Source organism: Stegodyphus dumicola, chromosome 8, assembly GCF_044657685.1.
Source record: "Stegodyphus dumicola isolate Sdum_Otavi_A_Nest chromosome 8, ASM4465768v1".
Lineage (NCBI taxonomy): Eukaryota > Metazoa > Arthropoda > Arachnida > Araneae > Eresidae > Stegodyphus > Stegodyphus dumicola.
Window position 1 is genome coordinate 163,135,453 of NC_140775.1, and position 20,514 is coordinate 163,155,966.

General features: G+C 30.8%; 1 protein-coding gene across 7 annotated transcripts in view; it reads left to right on the top strand.

Annotated features, from left to right (window-relative positions):
* Positions 1–20,514, top strand: part of LOC118188041 (D-ribitol-5-phosphate cytidylyltransferase-like) — a 75,786-nt gene that overhangs the window by 46,275 nt on the left and 8,997 nt on the right. For all 7 annotated transcript variants that reach the window (XM_035358385.2, XM_085822680.1, XM_035358383.2 and 4 more), the window contains 5 exons: positions 87–259; positions 4,536–4,636; positions 14,878–15,027; positions 15,505–15,609; positions 16,986–17,031. In XM_035358385.2, the coding sequence (XP_035214276.1) occupies positions 87–259; positions 4,536–4,636; positions 14,878–15,027; positions 15,505–15,609; positions 16,986–17,031 (575 nt within the window). The remainder of the gene's footprint in view (positions 1–86; positions 260–4,535; positions 4,637–14,877; positions 15,028–15,504; positions 15,610–16,985; positions 17,032–20,514) is intronic.

Sequence of the window (20,514 nt, forward strand, 5' to 3'; positions counted from 1 at the left end):
TATGATATTTGAAAATACATAACATTTCATTGTGAAAACTGCAATTATTCACAATTAGGTTATTCATTTTATTTAATTATTTACAGGATATCTTTCATTAAGAAAGTTGTGGTGGTTGCTGCTCCAGAATATTTAGATTTCATGCTGCAAACGTTAAGCCAGATGTGTGCTTTAAAGGATGAAAAACTAATGGTTACTGAAGGCTCTGGTTCTAGGCACCAGTCGATTTATTCTGGATTAAGAGCTGTTCAAACTTGCTGTTAGTGGTATAGTTCTTTATAAAGATTTCCCCTGTTCTTTTTACTTGTATAGTCAAACCTGATAATAAAGTCATTTGGATATGGGGTCATTCCGCTTGTAATATCACATTTTTGGAAGTCCTTTTTGAATGCAATTTTAGTGTTTAAGTTTATTTGTATTCAGTATCAGATATGTAATATCAATATTGTTTATGGAATCACTAATACACCTAAGATACTTCCATTAATATTTACCAGAAAAGTTTCCTGTGAGTGAAATGTTGTTATTATTAATTGTTATTCTTTCTAAAGTTGTTAATTTTTTTGTATGTCACCTGGCTTTTTTGCTTGCATGACATGAACAATGAAGGGAGAGGTAATTTATTACCAATAAAAATATTCTAAGAAGGATTTTGAAATTCTTAGAATCTTGTTTAATTTGTATGAAGTTATGGGGTAAATGAAAATGAATATACAGTTTATGTTCCAGTTTTCATTAAACCCTTATAAATTGACTTCAGCAGAGAGAACATATTTCAGATTAAAAAGATCATTATTTCCTCCCCCCCCAAGGGACAACAGTTTTTTTTCAAAGTTGGGATTCTGCAGAATTCCTCTAAGGAAATTCACTTCCTGAATTTTTCATTTATACTTCTAGTTATGATAAGAGGGAGGGAATAGTTCAACATTAGTGAATGTAAGAAAATGCTTTTGGTTTGAATGTCAGAAGCTTGAGTGTTCCAGTATCAACATATTTGGGATAAAGCACTGCAAATAGTTAATAACCAGGTAAACAAGCTTTCGCTTTAAATATTGGCTGGATTCAAAGATTTCAGTTAAAGCATATATTATTGTTCCTCTGTCTCGAAAAAAGTAAAGGTGGTTATTATTAGCATAACTGTTCCATCATACTGAAGAAAGTCCATTTTGCAGAGCTGTCAACTCTGCTTGTTTTAATGAGAGATTTCCAATTTTTCATCTCATCTCCTGATCTCTTGTTAAATCTTGAAATCTCCCAATTTTTAGTTTATCTGAATTTATATTATTTCTATTGCTCTTATTGTATGTATTCAGCAGGGATGAATGTAGCCTGTTTTATCATAAACAGATAAACTGTTAACTGTTTATTTGAATAATGAGATATGTAAGAGTGGAAAGAAGTTTAAACTGAAGTTAATAGCTGCATAAGTAAAAAATATGGATGGATCTGATAACATTGCTTCATTGATGATTAGGAAATTTAGGAAGCCTTGTTACTTTTATAACACCGAATTGCTTCTTATCTGATATAAAGCCAACAAAGGTTTGAATAACGAAAAAATTTGGATAAGTACAATCAAGTGTTTTGGTGAGCCTTTTAAATCTCAATGGAAGAAGAGTGTTATTAAGTCTTTCAAGTACATTATATCACTCTGTTTATAGGGTATTATGCGCTGCAGTGTTTTATCATCCATTGCCACCTTCTCAGCTGCATTTCAAATGTTTATGAATGTATTCCTCATTTGTACTGTCAGCCAGGTAATTTCTGAATGAAACAGACAAGTGTTTCATATGACTGCTAGCACAGTAGTGCTACCTTCCATCGCCAACAGCCGTACTGCTGCCCTGATTCATGCATTTACATCAGATATGTTAAGCTAACGTTTTTTCTTAATTTACCCATTTTTTAAATTGAAAAATCAGTGAACAAGTATGTTGAGAGGAAGAAAAATTAGGGGGAGTTTAATGATAAAAATAAAGCGTAAATTTCCTTTTGATTGGTTGCTTTTGACCTTTAAAAAAAAAAAAAAAATTCTAAGCAAATGAAGGACTTTCAGGGAAAATTAGGAATAAGTGTGGAAAGATGAATCATTGACTGAAATAAGATATGGAAACAGCACATTTCTTGAATAAAATTGCCCATGGGTAAGTCAGGAGAAAAGAAAAAGAAAGTACTATCAAGACTGAATTTTTCTTCAAAAGTTGTATTCACTGGGACTGTTAGAAAAAGTATGAAATAAAAATTTTTATGTAGTCTATGATGTTCTTTTCAAACTAAAATATATGAAAAATTAAATTATGTTACTTCTACTACTTCCTGATTAATTGCATCCTTATTGAAGAGTCTCAAACTCATTGGTGACTTTGGAGAGAAATGTTTGTTTGCGTGTCTGTATATTCATTTCAATGATACATATAATGCTGCTTTTACTTTACTGCTGATTTTTTTTAAAGGAGGCGCACACTTTTTAGAGGTAATTACACCAATTGATAGTCTTTTCGAGATATCCTTTTGTAATTTTTTTTCATTTTTGTTCTCCTTATGTACACCACAGTCTGTTTCTCTTTAAAAAAATCAGAGAGTTGCACAAATTCAGCACTATGCAGAACCTTGCCCAATGGCAACCTTGCATAAGCCACAATCACAAAAGCCCAAGAACAGTTGAAACTTCCACATAATGAAATAAAAGAGGACAAACTCCGCAGTTCCATTATGATTCGTTAAAACAAAAGAAATATACTCAATACAAAAAAGATTTACTAATCAGGGAAATGCGCATTGCATTTCAAAAGTTCAGATCCACATGTCTCAAACAAATTTATACTATACACATACATAGCTTGCCACATGAGTATGTTTTGATGATAGGGTTCATTGCCTCATCAGTACTTTTTTGTGGCTTTTCAATGAGGGTGCAGATAATCATAAAAGTCTGTTAATTCTTACACCTTTGGCTAAGCTTACTGAAAATAATAATTAACTGAGAATGAGGCATAAATGAAGAGATGTATGATTGAAAGCATACTGTATTTATAAAACAGAACTTTAATCATAAGAAGTATGAATTATGCATTATTAATGTTTTATATCAAAATGATAAATTATACATAAACAATAACACTACATAAATTTTTTTTTACATTTATTTGACTCAAACTTTTTTTGTAAACTATTGTTTAGAATATTATTTTTCTGTTTTGTAGTATTTTTTAAAATTCTAATTCATCGAATATGATATGTATTATAGGCAGTAAAATATTCTCTTTTATTTGGCTTCAGAAAAGTCATATATTGAACAATTATCAAAATAAATATGTGTCTGTTATAAGAAATATAAAATGTGATGTACTATGTGTCATTAAGTGATAGTACTTTTTTGGGTTGTGTTGTATAAATGTGCTACATGCAAATGGACCATCATACTAGAGAAAATTACAAAGTATTATAAAGCATTTAACTTTTACCGATTGTCATACTTTATGTAGTTTTTTGTATTGAGTTTCTAAACCAAATACCGATCTTCTTATTAATTGTTGTATAGCATTCAGCTTCTTGAAAAGATTAATACAAATTAAAATCTTTTCTAAAAAAATATCAGTGCTATAATCAAACAGAATTCTGCTTGTTTATAACACCCAATAAATTATTATTGACTTGAATATTATACAAATCCATAAAGATTTTAAAAAAAATTATATTACATCTACCACTATTCAGATTTTGAAATGTATAAAGAAAATTGTTATAATAAGAAAATTGTTTAGGTCATAAAGAAAAGTATTTCCCCTCACAACCACTCAGGTGTGATCTTTGCAGCCTTTGATCAATCTGGCAATCAATTCATTGTCATTTACCATAATGCTGTGCTTCCTAGCCAGAAGGTGTTTGAAAGTGACATGCTGGGAATCTTTGTTAGTGGGAAGAAAAATCGCAATAAAATGCACTGATGTCATCATGATAAGCATATGGTAATTAAAACTGAAAAATCACATGCACATGGTATGGAACACCTAGCAGAGTATTATATTCTCCATTCCTAAACTTTGCAAATGAAGAGTATTTAGTTTTTTTGTTGCATTAATTTTATTTATATATTTATTTACTTAGTGGATTGGTGGTCCTGATATTAAATCATACCAGGTATTGGACTTCTGGATCTCCCACTTTATACGCTATAATGTAATCAGTAAAGGTGTTTGCAAATAAATTGTTTATTATAGTTTTTGGAACAGTGAAGTTTTATATGCTGCAGATTGTGATATCTTAACAAAAAACAATGACTGTGAAATTTTAAAAGAAACAGAAATGAAATATAATTGTAATATACAATTGAAGAAATATAACTTACAGGCTAAAGAATCTTTGTTAACAGAAGGAAATAATAAAATTCTTCAGTAAAACCTGTAAACTTTTTAATTAATGTTAGTATTAAGATTTAAATATCTTTTTGCACAATTTTTTAAGGTGTTATCTTTATTTACAGTAAATCATATTCTTAAATCTTATGCACTTTCCATTTAAACAATTCTTTCCAGGTGAAACACAACCTGAAATTGTGATTATTCATGATGGTGTTAGACCATTTTTCTCCGAAGATATTGTGTGTAATGTTGTTTTAGCTGCTAAAGAACACGGTGTAAGTAAAATCTCTCTCTCTGGTATTGAAATGTACCTTTGGGATTTATTAGAATTGATTTTATTATAAAATTATTTTTAGAATGCATATATGATGGGAATAATGATAAATATGTAATACAATATGTTTTATGGTTAAAAGTGTTCCCGAATTTTTAAAAAATATTCATCTATTATTAATTAGTAGCAATTAATTAATTAATTGATATCTATATTATACTTATTTGGTACCTTAGAGACTGTTTCTCAAATAGTATATGAAGTGTCTGGTGTACAAATATAGAAAAATAACACTTCTCTGACTCCTATGGAACCAATATTTTATTCCATACGATGTTATAGATTCTTATTCATAAGATTTATTTACATTTTACACGCACGTAGCATCACGTGACAAAAACTCGGAGCTTGTTTACTTCGTTCTTTGCGGAGACTAGAAGGTGTTGCCATTCCGCTTTAACTAAACTTCATTAGAAACTTAACGGAACTGAAGCGACACTACACACCCCCTTCCTAGTGACAGCGATTATGGAAGATAATCTTTAAAGTGACTGGGGAACTTCACATGTCTGCCGGTTCTAGTAGTCTTGGTTTCATGATGAGGTTCTGAATTTTCTTCAGTGTTCTTGAGTGCAGGTGTTTCCCCAAGTTCCGCTTTCTTGGAATGGGAGTTTTGAAAAGGAATATCAGAATCTTGCACTAGGAAACATGGCTTTAGTCTGTCTATTGAAACTCTTTTAACTTTTCCTTGGATTTCAATATCGAAGTACTTATCCTTTCCTGCTCTTACAGGATACGGTCCAAGATAGACAGGCTGTAGCGACGAACTATTAATGTTGTTGTATAGGAATACGTGAGAACAGTTGGAAAGATGTTTAGAAACAAAGACTGTTCTATTTCCATGGGTGGTGGTAGAACTTGGCTTCATAGCTCTTATTATTTTCTAAAGGTTTTGAGAAAATTCAGACTGTTTCATATGAGGTACTGTTGAAAAGAATTCACCAGGTAATGCTAAAGGAGTTCCGTATACAAGTTCTGCGGATGAGCAACCTAAGTCTTCCTTGATGGCAGATCTTATGCCTAATAGAACGAAAGGCAATGCTTCCAGCCATGATTTTGATTCGAGTAGATGACATTTGAGACTTGCTTTTAAAGTTCGGTGTTGTCTTTCGATCAGGCCATTTGCCTGTGGATGGTACGCAGTTGTTGTGTTTGTATGAAAACCAAGATATTTTCCTAAAGCTTGAAAAAGTTGGCTATCAAATTGCCGACCTTGGTCAGATGTTATGCGATTCGGAATTCCAAAGCGTGAAAACCAAGTATAAATCAAAGCTTTAGCAATAGATTCTGCTGATTGATCTTCTAACGGTACCGCTTCGATCCATCGTGTATAACGATCGATGATGGTTAGAAGGTATTTGAATCCTTTGCAAGGAGGTAGCGGACCCACCAGATCTACGTTTAAATGCTGGAATCTGTGTGGAGGTACTTTGAATTCTCCCAAAGATGACTGTGTATGTCTGTGAACTTTAGATCTTTGGCAAGATAAACATGCTCTAGCCCATAGTTGGCAGTCTTTATTCATATTGGGCCATATGAAATGTCGTGTTATCAATTTTATCGTGGATCTTATTCCAGGATGAGATAAATTTTGGATTGAAGAAAATATTTTCTGCCGAAACTTTGCAGGGATGTATGGTCGATTATAATTTGTAGAAGTATCACAGTTAATTTTCTTGTCGCTGTCCGGTATAGGGATCTGTAGGATTTTTAAGTTTGGGTTGTTTTTTAGAATCTCCAAGTCGTCATCTTCTTGACAGTCTACTATAGTTTGTAAGTCTATTGCAGATGGTACAGAAATGGTGTCTATGCGAGAGAGAGCGTCAGCAACGGTATTTTCATGCCCTTGTATGAATCGGATATCGGTTGAGAACTGGCCAATATATGACAGTTGTCGAGCTTGTCGTGGGGAAGCTTTTTCCAAATTTTGTTGGAAGGCAAATGTTAGTGGTTTGTGATCCGTGTATATTGCAAAAGTTCGCCCTTCTAAGATGTATTTGAAATGTTGTACTGCTGTATAGATGGCTAAGAGTTCTCTATCGTAGGCACTATATTTTTGTTGTGCTGATGTCAATTTCCGGGAAAAGAAACTTAAAGGTTGTTTTTCATTATTCACAATCTGATGTAAAACGGCTCCAATGGCAGTATCGGAAGCATCAGTTGTTAGCGATATTTCAGCCTTTTCGGATGGGTGAGTTAAGTTTGTGGCATGAATAAGTGCATCTTTTAAGATCTGGAAGGCGTTTCTTGTTTCTGCCGTCCAGGTTATTTCTTTTCTGCAGTTCTTTTTAATACCACTGAGCAATGTTGTTAAAGGTTGTTGCAGTTTTGCACAATTTGGTATGAATCTGTGATAAAAATTCACCATACCTAAAAATCGTCTTAAACTAGTAAATGACTTTGGTTCTGGGAAATTTTTGATGGCATCAACTTTTGTTGAGAGAGGTTTAAGTCCTTCAGCTGACACTTCGTATCCCAGGAATGCAAGTTTTGCTTGACCAAATTTACACTTTGCCGCATTAATACACAGGCCATATTCGTTTAGTCTCTCAAGGACTGCTCGTAGATGTTTTTGGTGAGTTTCTTCATCTGGGGAGGCTATTAGAATGTCATCCAAATAGCAAAACACGAATTCTAGTCCATTCAACACACTGTTCATGAAACGTTGGAACGTTTGGGCCGCATTTCGTAGGCCGAAGGTCATGAATGGGAACTCGAATAAGCCAAAGGGAGTGAGAATGGCCGTTTTCGGTATATCTTCTTCGCGAACTGGAATTTGTTGGTACGCTCTAATGAGGTCTATGGATGAGAAAACTCTTTTTCCAGCTAAAATGGAACTGCAATCTGTTAAAAATGGTAGAGGGTATCTATCAGGAATCGTGACGTTGTTTAACGCTCGATAGTCTCCACAAGGTCTCCAATCACCTGATTTCTTCATAGCCAGATGTAGTGGGCTCGACCAGTTACTTTTAGATGGCCTGCATAAACCCATTTGGAGCATAAATTCAAACTCCTTTTTAGCCACTTTAAGTTTCTCAGCTGATAGTCTCCTGGCTTAAGCGAAAACTGGTGGACCTCTGGTTTCGATATAATGTTCGATGTTATGATTTTTAACTTTATTATTAACTACATTGAGTTTTAACAAATCCGGAAAATCGTTAATGATACGTTTATATGGATCATTTACGGCATTTAAAATCGGAATATTATTATTGTTATTTTGAAAACAAGGAGTTCCATTGGTTGTTAAGAATGTAGTACCATCAATCAACTTGCGATTTTTAGAATCTACCAAAAGGTTAAAATTTGCAAGAAAATCCATGCCTATTATCGGTTTATTTACGTCCGCAATTACAAAAGGCCATGTGAATGATCGTCTGAGTCCAAGATCAAGCTTGTGTAATTTTTGGCCATATGTTTTAATTTTCGTACCATTTGCAGCAAAGAGTTCTAATTTTGAGATGTTTTTTTTATCTGCAGGCAAGGGAGGAATGACAGAAATTTCTGCCCCAGTATCTATTAAAAATTGGGTAGCCGATTCTTTGTCGCTGATGAAAAGACGACTCAGCTGCACCCCTTGTCCCTCCGTCGTCAATGAGAGACGGGGAGCTGGTTTTCCGGACTATTTGTCTGTGATGTTGATGAGTAGTTGCAGGGTTGTTTACACTTAAATGACTTATCACCGAATTTTTTATGATAGTAACAAATATCACTAGATCTGTTACCACTGTAATTCCTATCTCTTGATTTGGATCGGTTACGACAATAGGGACGACTATGACGTTGCTTGCTTAAAGCAGAAACTTGTAAGCTAAGTTCACTAACCTGTTTTTGTAAACTTTCAATCACTTCCGTTTTACCGTTATGGATGATGCAGCAGCTATTTGGGGAGTAACAGGGTTTAATTCCCAAATCTTATCGGCCATTGTAGCCACTTTTGACAAATCTTCACTACTAACAGATATAATGCTACGCATATTAACGGGTAAACGTTGTAGCCACAATGTTTTTAGGAAAGTATCTGTTACTTTATCGCCAGCCAAATTACGCATCTCACATAGCAATTGAGATGGCTTTTTGTCACCCAGTTCTAACTCACTCAGTAATTTTTGGGTTTTTTGAGTCTCTGAATCAGCATATAATGAAATTAATCTATTTTTAATTGCCTCATATTTATTATCTTGTGGTGGACTTAGCAGAATATCAGATACCTGTGACAAAATATCAGGTTCAATGGAACTTATAACATAATCATATTTTGTTTGATCTGCACTAATTTTTGCATTTCTAAATTGTGCTTCTAGTTGAATAAACCATATTTTAGGATCTGGCTTCCAAAAAGGAGGAACTTTAACGCTTACCTTGGCGACAGATGCAGTTGTTGCTTTAATTTCGGTTTCGTCTTCGTCAGCCATTGTAGAATTCGATCACGCCGGGATACACCAGTGAAGTGTCTGGTGTACAAATATAGAAAAATAACACTTCTCTGACTCCTATGGAACCAATATTTTATTCCATACGATGTTATAGATTCTTATTCATAAGATTTATTTACATTTTACACGCACCTAGCATCGCGTGACAAAAACTCGGAGCTTGTTTACTTCGTTCTTTGCGGAGACTAGAAGGTGTTGCCATTCCGCTTTAACTAAACTTCATTAGAAACTTAACGGAACTGAAGCGACACTACAGTATATCATGAAATTTCTGAATTCTAATGCGTACATTATTTGCATATGAGAACTGTGTAAAAATAATTACCATGTGCTTTTCATGATGACATCAGCGCATTTTATTTTGAGATCTGTATAAAAATGTGAGCATCCCAAACAATATTTAATTTATTCTATCTGCTTTCTGATAAAGATAAATATTTCCAAGTGGTCAAGATGTTATCATCTTAAAGTTTATTTTTTCACATTAAAAATCAAATGAATCAATGTTTCATGAAAACAAAATTAATCACTCTCCCACTTCTTATTTTGAGCATGTACACAATGTTCATTTTAGATTACAAAGGAGGCAATAAAATTGTTTCTTATTTAGTCTTATTAAAAAAATCATATATTATCAATATGACATCAAAACAGATTGGTGCATGCAAAAAATGCAAAAAATGAAATGAAAATGCAGTGCGTGTTACATTGACAATCATAATATGTCATTCCATCAACTAAGTGAAAACTTCATAGTAATAATTCATGTTAATAAAATATTCATGGTATTAATAATAAAAATTCAAATTCAGATCATTATGTGGTAAGATTGTATGTTTCACTTAATTGTATTGTTAACTGAAAAAGGTTGGAAACCACTTGTTAGTATGAATGTTCTTATCATCTCCATTTTATGTCATTGGAAATGTCTGTGATGTTGATGAGTAGTAGAAAATATGCATTTTACATTTTACTTTTATAAACATAAATAAATTTTGGTTTGAAGATTTATTTCTAAATATCACATAACAAACCTAAATGATAAAAGATCCTCATAACAACTTTTTAGCAAGTGACATTGCTATGAAATTGCCTAAATATGAGACTAAACTGGAAAATTATTGTCAGTAATAAGCTATTTATTAATTATTTTATATAAAAATTAAATGTGAATTTTTGTGCTATCCAAGAGAAAGAATATCAATTGCAGGTATTGTTGAAAACATAATGTATATTTATAAAGCTAATATACTTGTGCTAGAATTTGGTTTCTGTGGTAATCAAATAGAAATTATTCCTTGGAAGAGAAGAGAACCGAGTTATTGACTTTGGTTTAGTGAAGAGATAAAAATAACTAATATATACATATAAAGATTGAGTAAGCCGGAAAAAGTAACCTTGATTATACTATATAAGGAAAAAGTGTTTTGAAGTAATTAAAGTAGTAAAAATAGTAATAAGTAAAAGGAGAACAAAAATCCTTCAACTTAAGGAATTTCAAAATTTATTTAAAAAGAACATAAAAAGTTCCTGCGCTTTCACTGTTGAAATTAAATTTTAATTTAGTAGAGAATATATAAAGGAAAAATTATTTCCTAGGAAATATGAAGGAAAATTTAGATAGTAAAGGTGTACTGTTGTGAAAATCAAAAATTGGAATCTGTAATTAATTAAATTGGAATTGGTAATTTAAAATGCTATATTAATAAAAGTAAATTTAAACAATTAAAACAATAAAATCGTAGTTCATTCCCCAGGAATGAAGGATCGTGTTTTGTCTTTTCACATTTCTGAACAAAATTCTGTTCCAGTTTTAAACTTGCTAATCAATACATTTCTTTTGGCTAGCAAATTTAAAATTGGAAAAGGGATTTTGTTCAGAAATGGAATCCTTATGAATTGTTGGTGATTGTATAGAGGGATTCCAACTCCCCTTGAAATGTAAGGATCTTCCTGTGGAATCAACAATGATTTTATTGTTTTAAATCTTTAAATTATTTATTTATTATTTTATTAATTTAATATTTTTAAATTACCAATTCTAGTTTAATTTATTACAAATAATAACTTTTGATTTCCACAAAAGTATACATTTTCTATCTAAATTTTCCTTCACATTTCGTAGGAGATACTTCTTTAGTTACATGTTCTCTCTCTTTCTCTTGATATATATATATATATGTGTGTGTGTGTGTGTGTAAACCGGTTGCAGCAGAAAACATCGTGGACCAAAATGTCTTGGAGAAAACAACGTGAGGCGAAAACATCACAGTACAAAACATCGTGGGAGAAAATAAAGCGGTTAAAAAACTTCACAGTTTAAAACCATCGCCATCGAAAATATCGGGGTAAAAAATACCTTCAAATCATCGCATGACGATAACATCGCAGACATGCGTTTTCAAGGCTTTAATAATTGTAAATGCATTTTCACATTATGATTTGTGAGTGCAAGATAGAAAGAAGGATAATTTTCACATTCATATTTTTTATTAACTAATACATTTTAAAAAACAAAAAAAGAAATTAAATAAAACAAGAAATAATTTTCACTGTAGAGTATCAGATTAACAAAAGTGAAGAAAATAATCTCAAATTAACTTAGCAAATTTTGTATAGATAAGGTCATGCAGTTACTTATCTTTCTTTTTCTACTCTTTTTTAGATTATGCTTTTCATGAAAAATTACCAGTAAAACTTTATTAAAAATAATTTATTAATGACTTTTGTTAGCTAACTATGTCAGTTTAAAATTCTGTTAAGTGTCATAAGTTGCATTAATTTTCTATGCTTATGTTTCCATTTTACATTTTCAGCAAATGTTTATTAATTGATAAAAAATATAAAAGTAAAAATTATCCTTCTTTATATCTTGTGTTCACAAATCATTATGCAAAATTTTACAACTATTAAAGCCTGAAAAAGGCATGTCTGTGATGTTATCGTCATGCAATGATTTTTAGATACTTTATTTTTTACCATGATATTTCCATCGACAATCTTTTCAAACTGTCGTTTTTTAACCGCCTTATTTTCGACGACGATATTTTGTATCATGATGCTTTAGAACTGCGATGTTTTCTCTTTGCTTTCTTTTCTCCCATGATGTTTTATACTATGACGTTTTCGCCTTGCATTCTTTTCTTCATGACGTTTTGAATTTCAATCTCCTGTTTAAAAAATTTGTTAACAAAAGTCTTTAATCACAAAAGTACCAGAACCAAAAGTAAATTTTAAGTATTGAAAAAGTAGCTATTGTCATTGATCACAGATTAGTCATGGTTTTAAATTGAATTTCTGTTCCTTGGAGATGGTATTTAAAAATTTTTCTTATTATAATTAATTAAAATTATATTTATTAATTATATTTAATTAAAATTTTAATTACTTTATTTTGTATTTATATATGTATACATACATGCTCACATATATTTATAATCCTATACATATCACTTAATAAAAACTAAAAAAGTCAAAACCTAAACTAAAAATATAATGCATAAAAATGTATATATAAATTCATGTAGATATTTGTAGGTGTGTGTATGCATATGTATTAAGGTGGACAACTCATGAACCCCCTTATTCAGTGAGATAGAGCATGATACATGATTTTAGTTAATAGTGGATTTATTCATCTCTTATTTACTATTTTGCACTTCAGCACATTTCCTCATTTTTTGTGTACTGGTGTTATTTTGCTGTTGACTTATTATGTATGTTTTCAGCATCACAAAAATCTGTGTAGTTTAAACTACCGTATTCAAATTCTTTTACATCATTTTGATCTACGCTACAGTTTATATATACATGTACTAGTAAGCCCCCAGTTGTCTAATGAATGTATTAAGCGAATGTATGAAACTTGCTACAGTATTACTTACATGGGAATGAAACTGGAAAAATAAAAATTAAAGAATAAATTCAACTTTAAAGTTGTAATACATTGTGAGACTTGACAATAAGATTAAATGGACATTAAACAAAATTAAATAATAAATAAATAAATAACATTAAATAAAGATCAAATAAAGGTGGATAAATTATTTTATTGTTTTATTTTACAACTTAACTCAAACTTTGTGCAATAATGAGTTGTAAAGTTCGAAAAATAAATCAACTAATAAAATTAGCCAAAAAACATCACTGCGAAATTCAGCCAAAAATTACTTGAAAATCTTCACAGTGTTTTGGGGTAAAAACGATGTCAAACATTAATGTACATATAATATATATGTACAGTACTTTTCATTTATGCTTTCACATTGTGGGTGGAAATGTGGGGTGTACCTTTGATCTTGATTTCTCATTTTCTGATATATATATATATATATATATATATATAAGATTTAAAATATGAAAGAGAATTACTAACTTTAATTTTGTAATAGTCCTTTTAATTCTTGATTTTACTTTGGCTACGCCCCCTTCCTGGAATCTAAATCTTCCTGGAATCTGAAATTTGTCATAATATGCATTATGTTGTCATTTAATCCTGCAATGCAGTAAAGCTCTTTTCCAATCGCAGTCCAGAATTTAAACAAAGAATTCAATTCTATCAATACTCTTTTGCTGAGATGTGGAGTTAACTCTCTTACTCTCCCTTGCTCTGCTAGCCTGTGTTATTTTTCTTTTAATCTATTCATATCCTCAATTTCAACTTATTCACAGATATAACCTGACAAGGTCTTGCCTTTTAAAATGTCTTTAAATATAGTTAATTTATCATTGCTAGAAATACCATTTTTACTGCATAATTTCTGAAAAAAAAGTAGTATTTATCAATGAGAAATTTTTTTGTTGCCATATATTAAACAGGTAAATTTATTCTTGTCAATAAAGATAATTTTGAATTTTTCTTGGAACATTTTAAAGTTTTTTATCTTGTCTACATTTAAAATTTTGGCAAAGAATCAATAAATTTCTTAATAAAGCAGACAATAATGTAAATCTTTATAAGCAAATGAAAACAATGCTAAAAGTATTGCAAATAAATCATTAACCACATTAAAGTAACTCATTTATAAATTTAAAATTACATAAAACAAAATACTGAATCTTTATACTGATCTGAACATATATAATCTTTTGGGATACTGTCTGATCCATGACTGTGGTTTTCTGAATCTCTTGTACTATTAAAATAACATTTGAATTAAGACTTCTCTTCAGAGGGGAGATAGATAGTATGCAGATGACACATGTCGTAAATAAGTGAAGGGTGGTGGAGAGCTATGTTTTTCTTTATTACAAAATACTTACCAAGAATTAAATTTTGCGACAGGAACCTGTTATTTCGTTGAGTTTCTGAGGCCCAATATGCTGAATTCTCTTCAGAAGTATGTTCATTATGTCTTTATAAAATATAGAGTTTACTATCTATTCTTCAGGAAAACATTCCTTATAAATTGTCTCATTGAAATGAAAAGTACTCTCAATTTTGTCTTTACTTATGAAAACTGAATTTTTCTGACTGGTGAACTTTCTCTAACCTAAGTTATTATAGGGATAATTCACTGTCTGCTCATTGGTATCTGATGTTGACATCCATAACTGCACAATAGATAATGTGCTAGAACATGTTTTATTGAACACTTGCATGTTACCACCTTGAAGTTTACCACTTTGTTAAAATCCTGAAAAGTGTTTCATCATATGCACACTGTAATGTTTCAAGTGTTCCATCTAAAATGACATTTAAGAATGAAAATTTTTTATAAACCTATTTTATTTTTTTCCACCTTAGGCTGCTGGTGTTACTTGCCCTTTGATTTCAACGGTCATAGCAGTTGATGAGGAAGGTTTCCTAGATTGTTCTTTAGATCGAAATAAATTCAAGGCTAGTGAAATGCCCCAGGCATTTCGGTATGATTTCCTATGTAAAGCATATGCAGAGGTTTGTAATCATCAGCAATTTTTCGTATATATACAAATGAATTAAATTGTTTTCAGAAATGATTGACTTTATATTAAAAATTTGCAAAAAATTTTGTTTATTTTTGTCTTGTTTAATGAAATGTGTGTTTCTGTTGAAAATTTTTCTAAGTATATACATCTTCATTATTATTTTCATTTTTCAGTTTGAAACAAAAATCAATGTAATCCTCTCATTTTTCATTATTTCAATAAATAAAATTTGGGTTTATCTTATGTATTCATGTTCCAAGTGAGAAATTGGCAAAGTTACACAGCGTTAAATTATAGAGTTCATTATTATTTTCTTCCTGTTTTATAAAAATGAATCAATCTTATGTGTAGCATGCTTTAATCTTCAATTATAATTTTGGAAGAATGAATGTGATTAGATATGCTTTCTACAAGCGAATAATCTAGACATTTATAAATTGATTGATTTAAATCTTGATTTTTTTAGTGTTCTGCATATGATTTAGAGCATGGAACAGAGTGCCTTCATCTTATACAAAAATATGCAAGTGTTAGAGCAAAACTTCTACCTGGAACAACTAATTTATGGAAGGTAGAATTTTCCTAAGTTAATCAATTTGGATTTCTGAAAAAACTTTTTGTCATTTATTCAAAAAGTTTTTTTAATTTTAATATTCAGTATGTAATGTATAGAAACAATGAACAGTTTTTAAAAGTCATTTAGGTTGAATTTCCTTGCAGTTTGAAATATTTGTAAGATTTTCAACATTTAAAAAAAAAAAAAAAAAAAAGCTAAAAAAAATTTACTACCACGTTTTTAAGAAAAAGGTGCCCCCCCCCAAAAAAAAAATATGCATGGAGCAAAGTTTCATTGAAATTCATTTGGATTTTATTATTTTATCTTTTGATTCCTTAATTTTGTAAGATATTAGGAAATACACAAAGCTGTAATAAATCATCTTTGCTTTGACATCATGTTTAAAAACATAATTGCTTCTTAAGGTTCTTAAATATGACTTAGAACCTAAGAGTTATAACTCGCTTTTATTTTGAGTGTAATAATTAGCTGTAATGTATATTTTTTGTCAGGATCAACTTTAAAAAGTAAAGATTTTAAACTGTGCTCAGACATTTGTGCATGTTTATGAAATTTCCTAATTTACTTATGATAATTTCTTATCTACAGAATCCTTTTTTTGTGAATATTTTTAAGATCAACCGTAAAATTACATGTAGAAGTTATATACTGTATTGCTATTTTGAAGTAGTCATTGGTATGACTTTTATATTTATTCATATTTAGAATATTAATTGAACATGTTTCTTTGCATATTATCTCCCCCCTCTTAAGTACATTTTACAAATTACCAAATATATATTTTTGACATAATTTTTAAATTTATGTCTGTATTTGTAAGTTAAAATTGTACTAAGGAATTTATAAAAAGGCATTTCTCAGGATGTAAAAATGAATAAATGTAAGAGGGAGTGCCTTTAAATGTGGAATTTGATAGTAGGTATATAGAATAAATAGATATAGTTATGAACTGAAATTTAAAATGTGCTTTTCGTAACACTTTTAAAGAGAGAAGAGAGCTTTCAGTTATTACTAAAAATCTCATCCTAGTAAAATAAAATTCAGACACAATCATACCTGAGATATCAGCAGTCAAGATGGATAAAAGGAAGAATTTCTACAAACAGCTTTTGGCAAGTGTTGTTAAAGACTGCCAAAGCGCAAGATCTTTATCTTCCATGTACCCTCAAGTGGGAAAATAAGGGAATTTATGTTCATATCATTCTATTTATATTTATACATGAAATCAAAAATTTTAAATGTGGAATTAGTAGCTTTTGTTTTAACTTGACGATTTTGTAATTTAAAAATGTATTCTTAAAGACAGATTTAGTATTTAAATGCTAATATAAGCAATTATGAATATATTAAGATATATTTAATTGTTCTAGGTTACTCATAGGAAAGACATATACACAGCCGCATCTGTAGTGAAAGGTATGCACAATTTTATTTTGTTTAATATTAGAACACATCATTTTGTGATTTAATTTAGCTTTTCACAGACACCAGTTTTTTTTTTTTTTTTTTTTTTACACGTAACTAATAAAACACAGATGATACAGAATTTATAAACAACATATGAAGTGATTTTTTTAAAATTTTTCTGTAAAGTATTGTAGTTAATTCTTAGGTAAACATACTGTGTAAGTAATGCATCAAATCGACTATATGGCAGAAAAGAAATATTCATTGCGAGTTAAGGTTTAAAATCAACTTTTGACCAATCATTTGCCACAGAATTCTCTTCATCACTTTCAGATTCACTAATTATTGGTCACTAATAAGTGAAAAATTCTTTTGCAGTGAGTGTTGTACCAGCTAAGGGTTTTTTAATTTTTGCCAACAGTTAGCTTAGTATTTTCTATCATATCCATTCTTTTTATTTATTTTTTTGGACTGCAGAATTATGCAATTGAGAAATTAAATACAAGAACGATTAACATGAAAGAATATGATGATTCACTAACTTCTTATACTGGTATAATAAACCAATGATTGACTAATTTGTTGTACTGACATAATAATTGCATTTATTAACACTTTGCAGACCGAGCATTTATCGAAGCACCATTACGCTGTCGCCAGTTCACGCAGTTTCTACTACTCGCCAACGGTGATATTTACACAAATTTTCGAAACATAAGTAGTTGGTATATAATTATTATGGTACTTTTCCGTTTTGCTGGCGCAAGCGATAAAGTCGCCAATAATGGTACAACCGATGCCAAACGGAATATTCTTGCTGGTAACCTTTTACGCCTCATTTTCAAAACAAGTGGCAGCTTTTTCTTATCAGATTGATTGTTTCTTTCAATACTGGCATATAATTACATAGAATTTTTATCAGATAGTTCAGTTTTATGTCTAAGGCCATTTTCGGTAATTAAGTCAATTAGGATGCAATCACAGCGCTTACCCGAAGCCGAAAATATAGAAAAGGTAAAGTCAAGGGTTAAATTCATCAATTCTAATGAGAATGCATTAGCGAAGTAAAGCACTGCAGTTTTACATAATTTCTGTGTAAGCTATTCGTACGAATTGGAATATTTCTTGCATTTAAACTTGTGTTCCAAATTAAGATTTAACTTGAAATTAATGTAGATAATTACTGAGAGCATTTGATTTTTGTAGAGTAGTTTACGTGAGATGAGATCTCTTGGGGTCACGTGATATGAACCGGCGAATCAGGATGTTGAACCATGAAAGCATAGTAAATTCTTAAATTAATGTCTTTTTACAAATTTATTGTCTTTATTTATTGGCTTTTTATAAAATTTTAAGCGATATTAAAATGTTTATGCCTTCAAAAAAAGAATTCTTAGAACTAACATTTTTTAAATATTTTTTATGTGTATACCGTATGTTGTCGCCAATAAAGTCTGCTTGGCGAGATTTGCGCCGGCGAAACGGAAAAGTACCATTATTATTTAAGAAAGCACTAAAATAACTATTACACTATTTTTATTCCATTTTATTCCAATTATATTTTTTAATTAGTACTAAAACGTTTTATTTAAAAAATTTAACTCCTAAGATCCATAGTTCTTTTTAGTATGATAATTCTGAAAACATTTTCCAACATGCAGAGAAACGTTGCAGAAAAAACATATGTATGCAATGGAACTTCTTTTCTTGGCGGCAGTGCAGACTTTGCAGGCCCTTCGCGGGTTTTGAATTATCCCATTACCACTAATATGTATTATTCTATGTTTTCTCATGTCCGTAGTAAGTCTGCAGGGTGGATCAAACCTCGGCGATCTTTTATCACATTGAGCAGCCGATCTTGATTGTTGCTCCTCTTCATTCTCATTAATCCATGCTAATGCAAGGTTTAGTAACAATTGTTTGAATCTAATAGGATTTTCAGAATTTTTTATGTACATCTGGAGCACATTGAGTAATGCACAGTTTATGAGATATAAAACCTTTTTTTTTTTTTTTTTTTTTGTCCATTTTTTTGTTTTGTGAAGTAGGGAATAACACGATAGGTATTGATCGGCGTGATCAACACCTTTCATAAATTTATTATACTCTTGTATGCAAATTGGTTTAATGCACTTCTTTTTGGTTCTTTTACTCACACATTCGACTATGTCTGCTGAATGTATCATAGAAATCATCATTATAAATTTTTTGGCTGAATTCAATTTTTGTACCATAATTTTCCCTTTTCTATGAAATTCTGTTGACTTATTTTTCACTGTAGCAGATTTTAAACAATTTGGCACTCCTCTGTTTACTCTATTTGTGCCACAGATGTTTGTTTTATGCTTTAGTAACTCCTCTGCAACCTTTACACTATTGTAATAGTTGTCCATATATACATCATGCCATAAATTTAAATATGGTGACAGACAATATTGTCGCAGTTAGCGATTTTCCTTGCGCGCAATATATTTCTAAATTGCATATATAATCAGATATCGCCTCACACACCATACGGATTAAAATTCCATATTTTATGATTTTCGCAGGATCGAAAAGATAGCCTGCTCCTCCATGGAATGATATTTTCATCCAGCAATAATTCTTTCTTGGCTTTATAAATTTTTTGAAACTTTTCTACCAGGTATGAGTAAACTGGTTTTATTTTATCAAACCTTTCTTGACAATGCTCATTATTACTGAAGTGCCAATACTTCCATAACTGCCGAAATTGGTTCCTTGGCACAGTATTCCCAAAAATAGGTGTATGTAATCCAGGGTGAGTAGACCAATGATCGTCTTGTTCTGGTTTTCTTACTATTCCCATTAGGATAACAAGCCACAAAAGTTTTTTCATTTCTACAACATTTGTATCAATCCAAGTTTTATTCTTTGGTGATGCATTGTTATTATCATTATTCTGCTGATTATGATATAAGTTTGTTTGTGTGGCAAACAAATTAAATAAATCGTCTCCAATGAACAATTCCACAGTTGATAATATATCTGGTGTGTATGGTACCTGTAACCCAAACCGTTCCAGGCAAGCATGAAAGTTAGGTTTAAAATCAACTTTTGACCAATCATTTGCCACAGAATTCTCTTCATCACTTTCAGATTCACTAATTATTGGTCTTCCCTTATTTTTGAATCGTCTCACAATTATATCGCTCCACTGTCCGAATCACTTTCACTATCAGAGCAATTATCGTCTTCTGATAACAGATCAGCATATATTTCCTCATCGAAGAGCATTTTGAAGGATATCTTTAAATCTAACGTAAGTTTCTGATATTTGAAGGCAGCGAAAGACAGTCTCAAACTAACAAAACAAGCGTCCACGAAAAATGATTTCAATAATAGACAGTTTGGCGAATTGGGAGAGGAAAACAGTTGAAAGCAATGTTTCCTGATCGTCAAATGTTTTGCTATAGTATGTCTATCTATACAAATGTCGATGTGAAGCATCGTTGTTGCCGAAAATAAGTCACG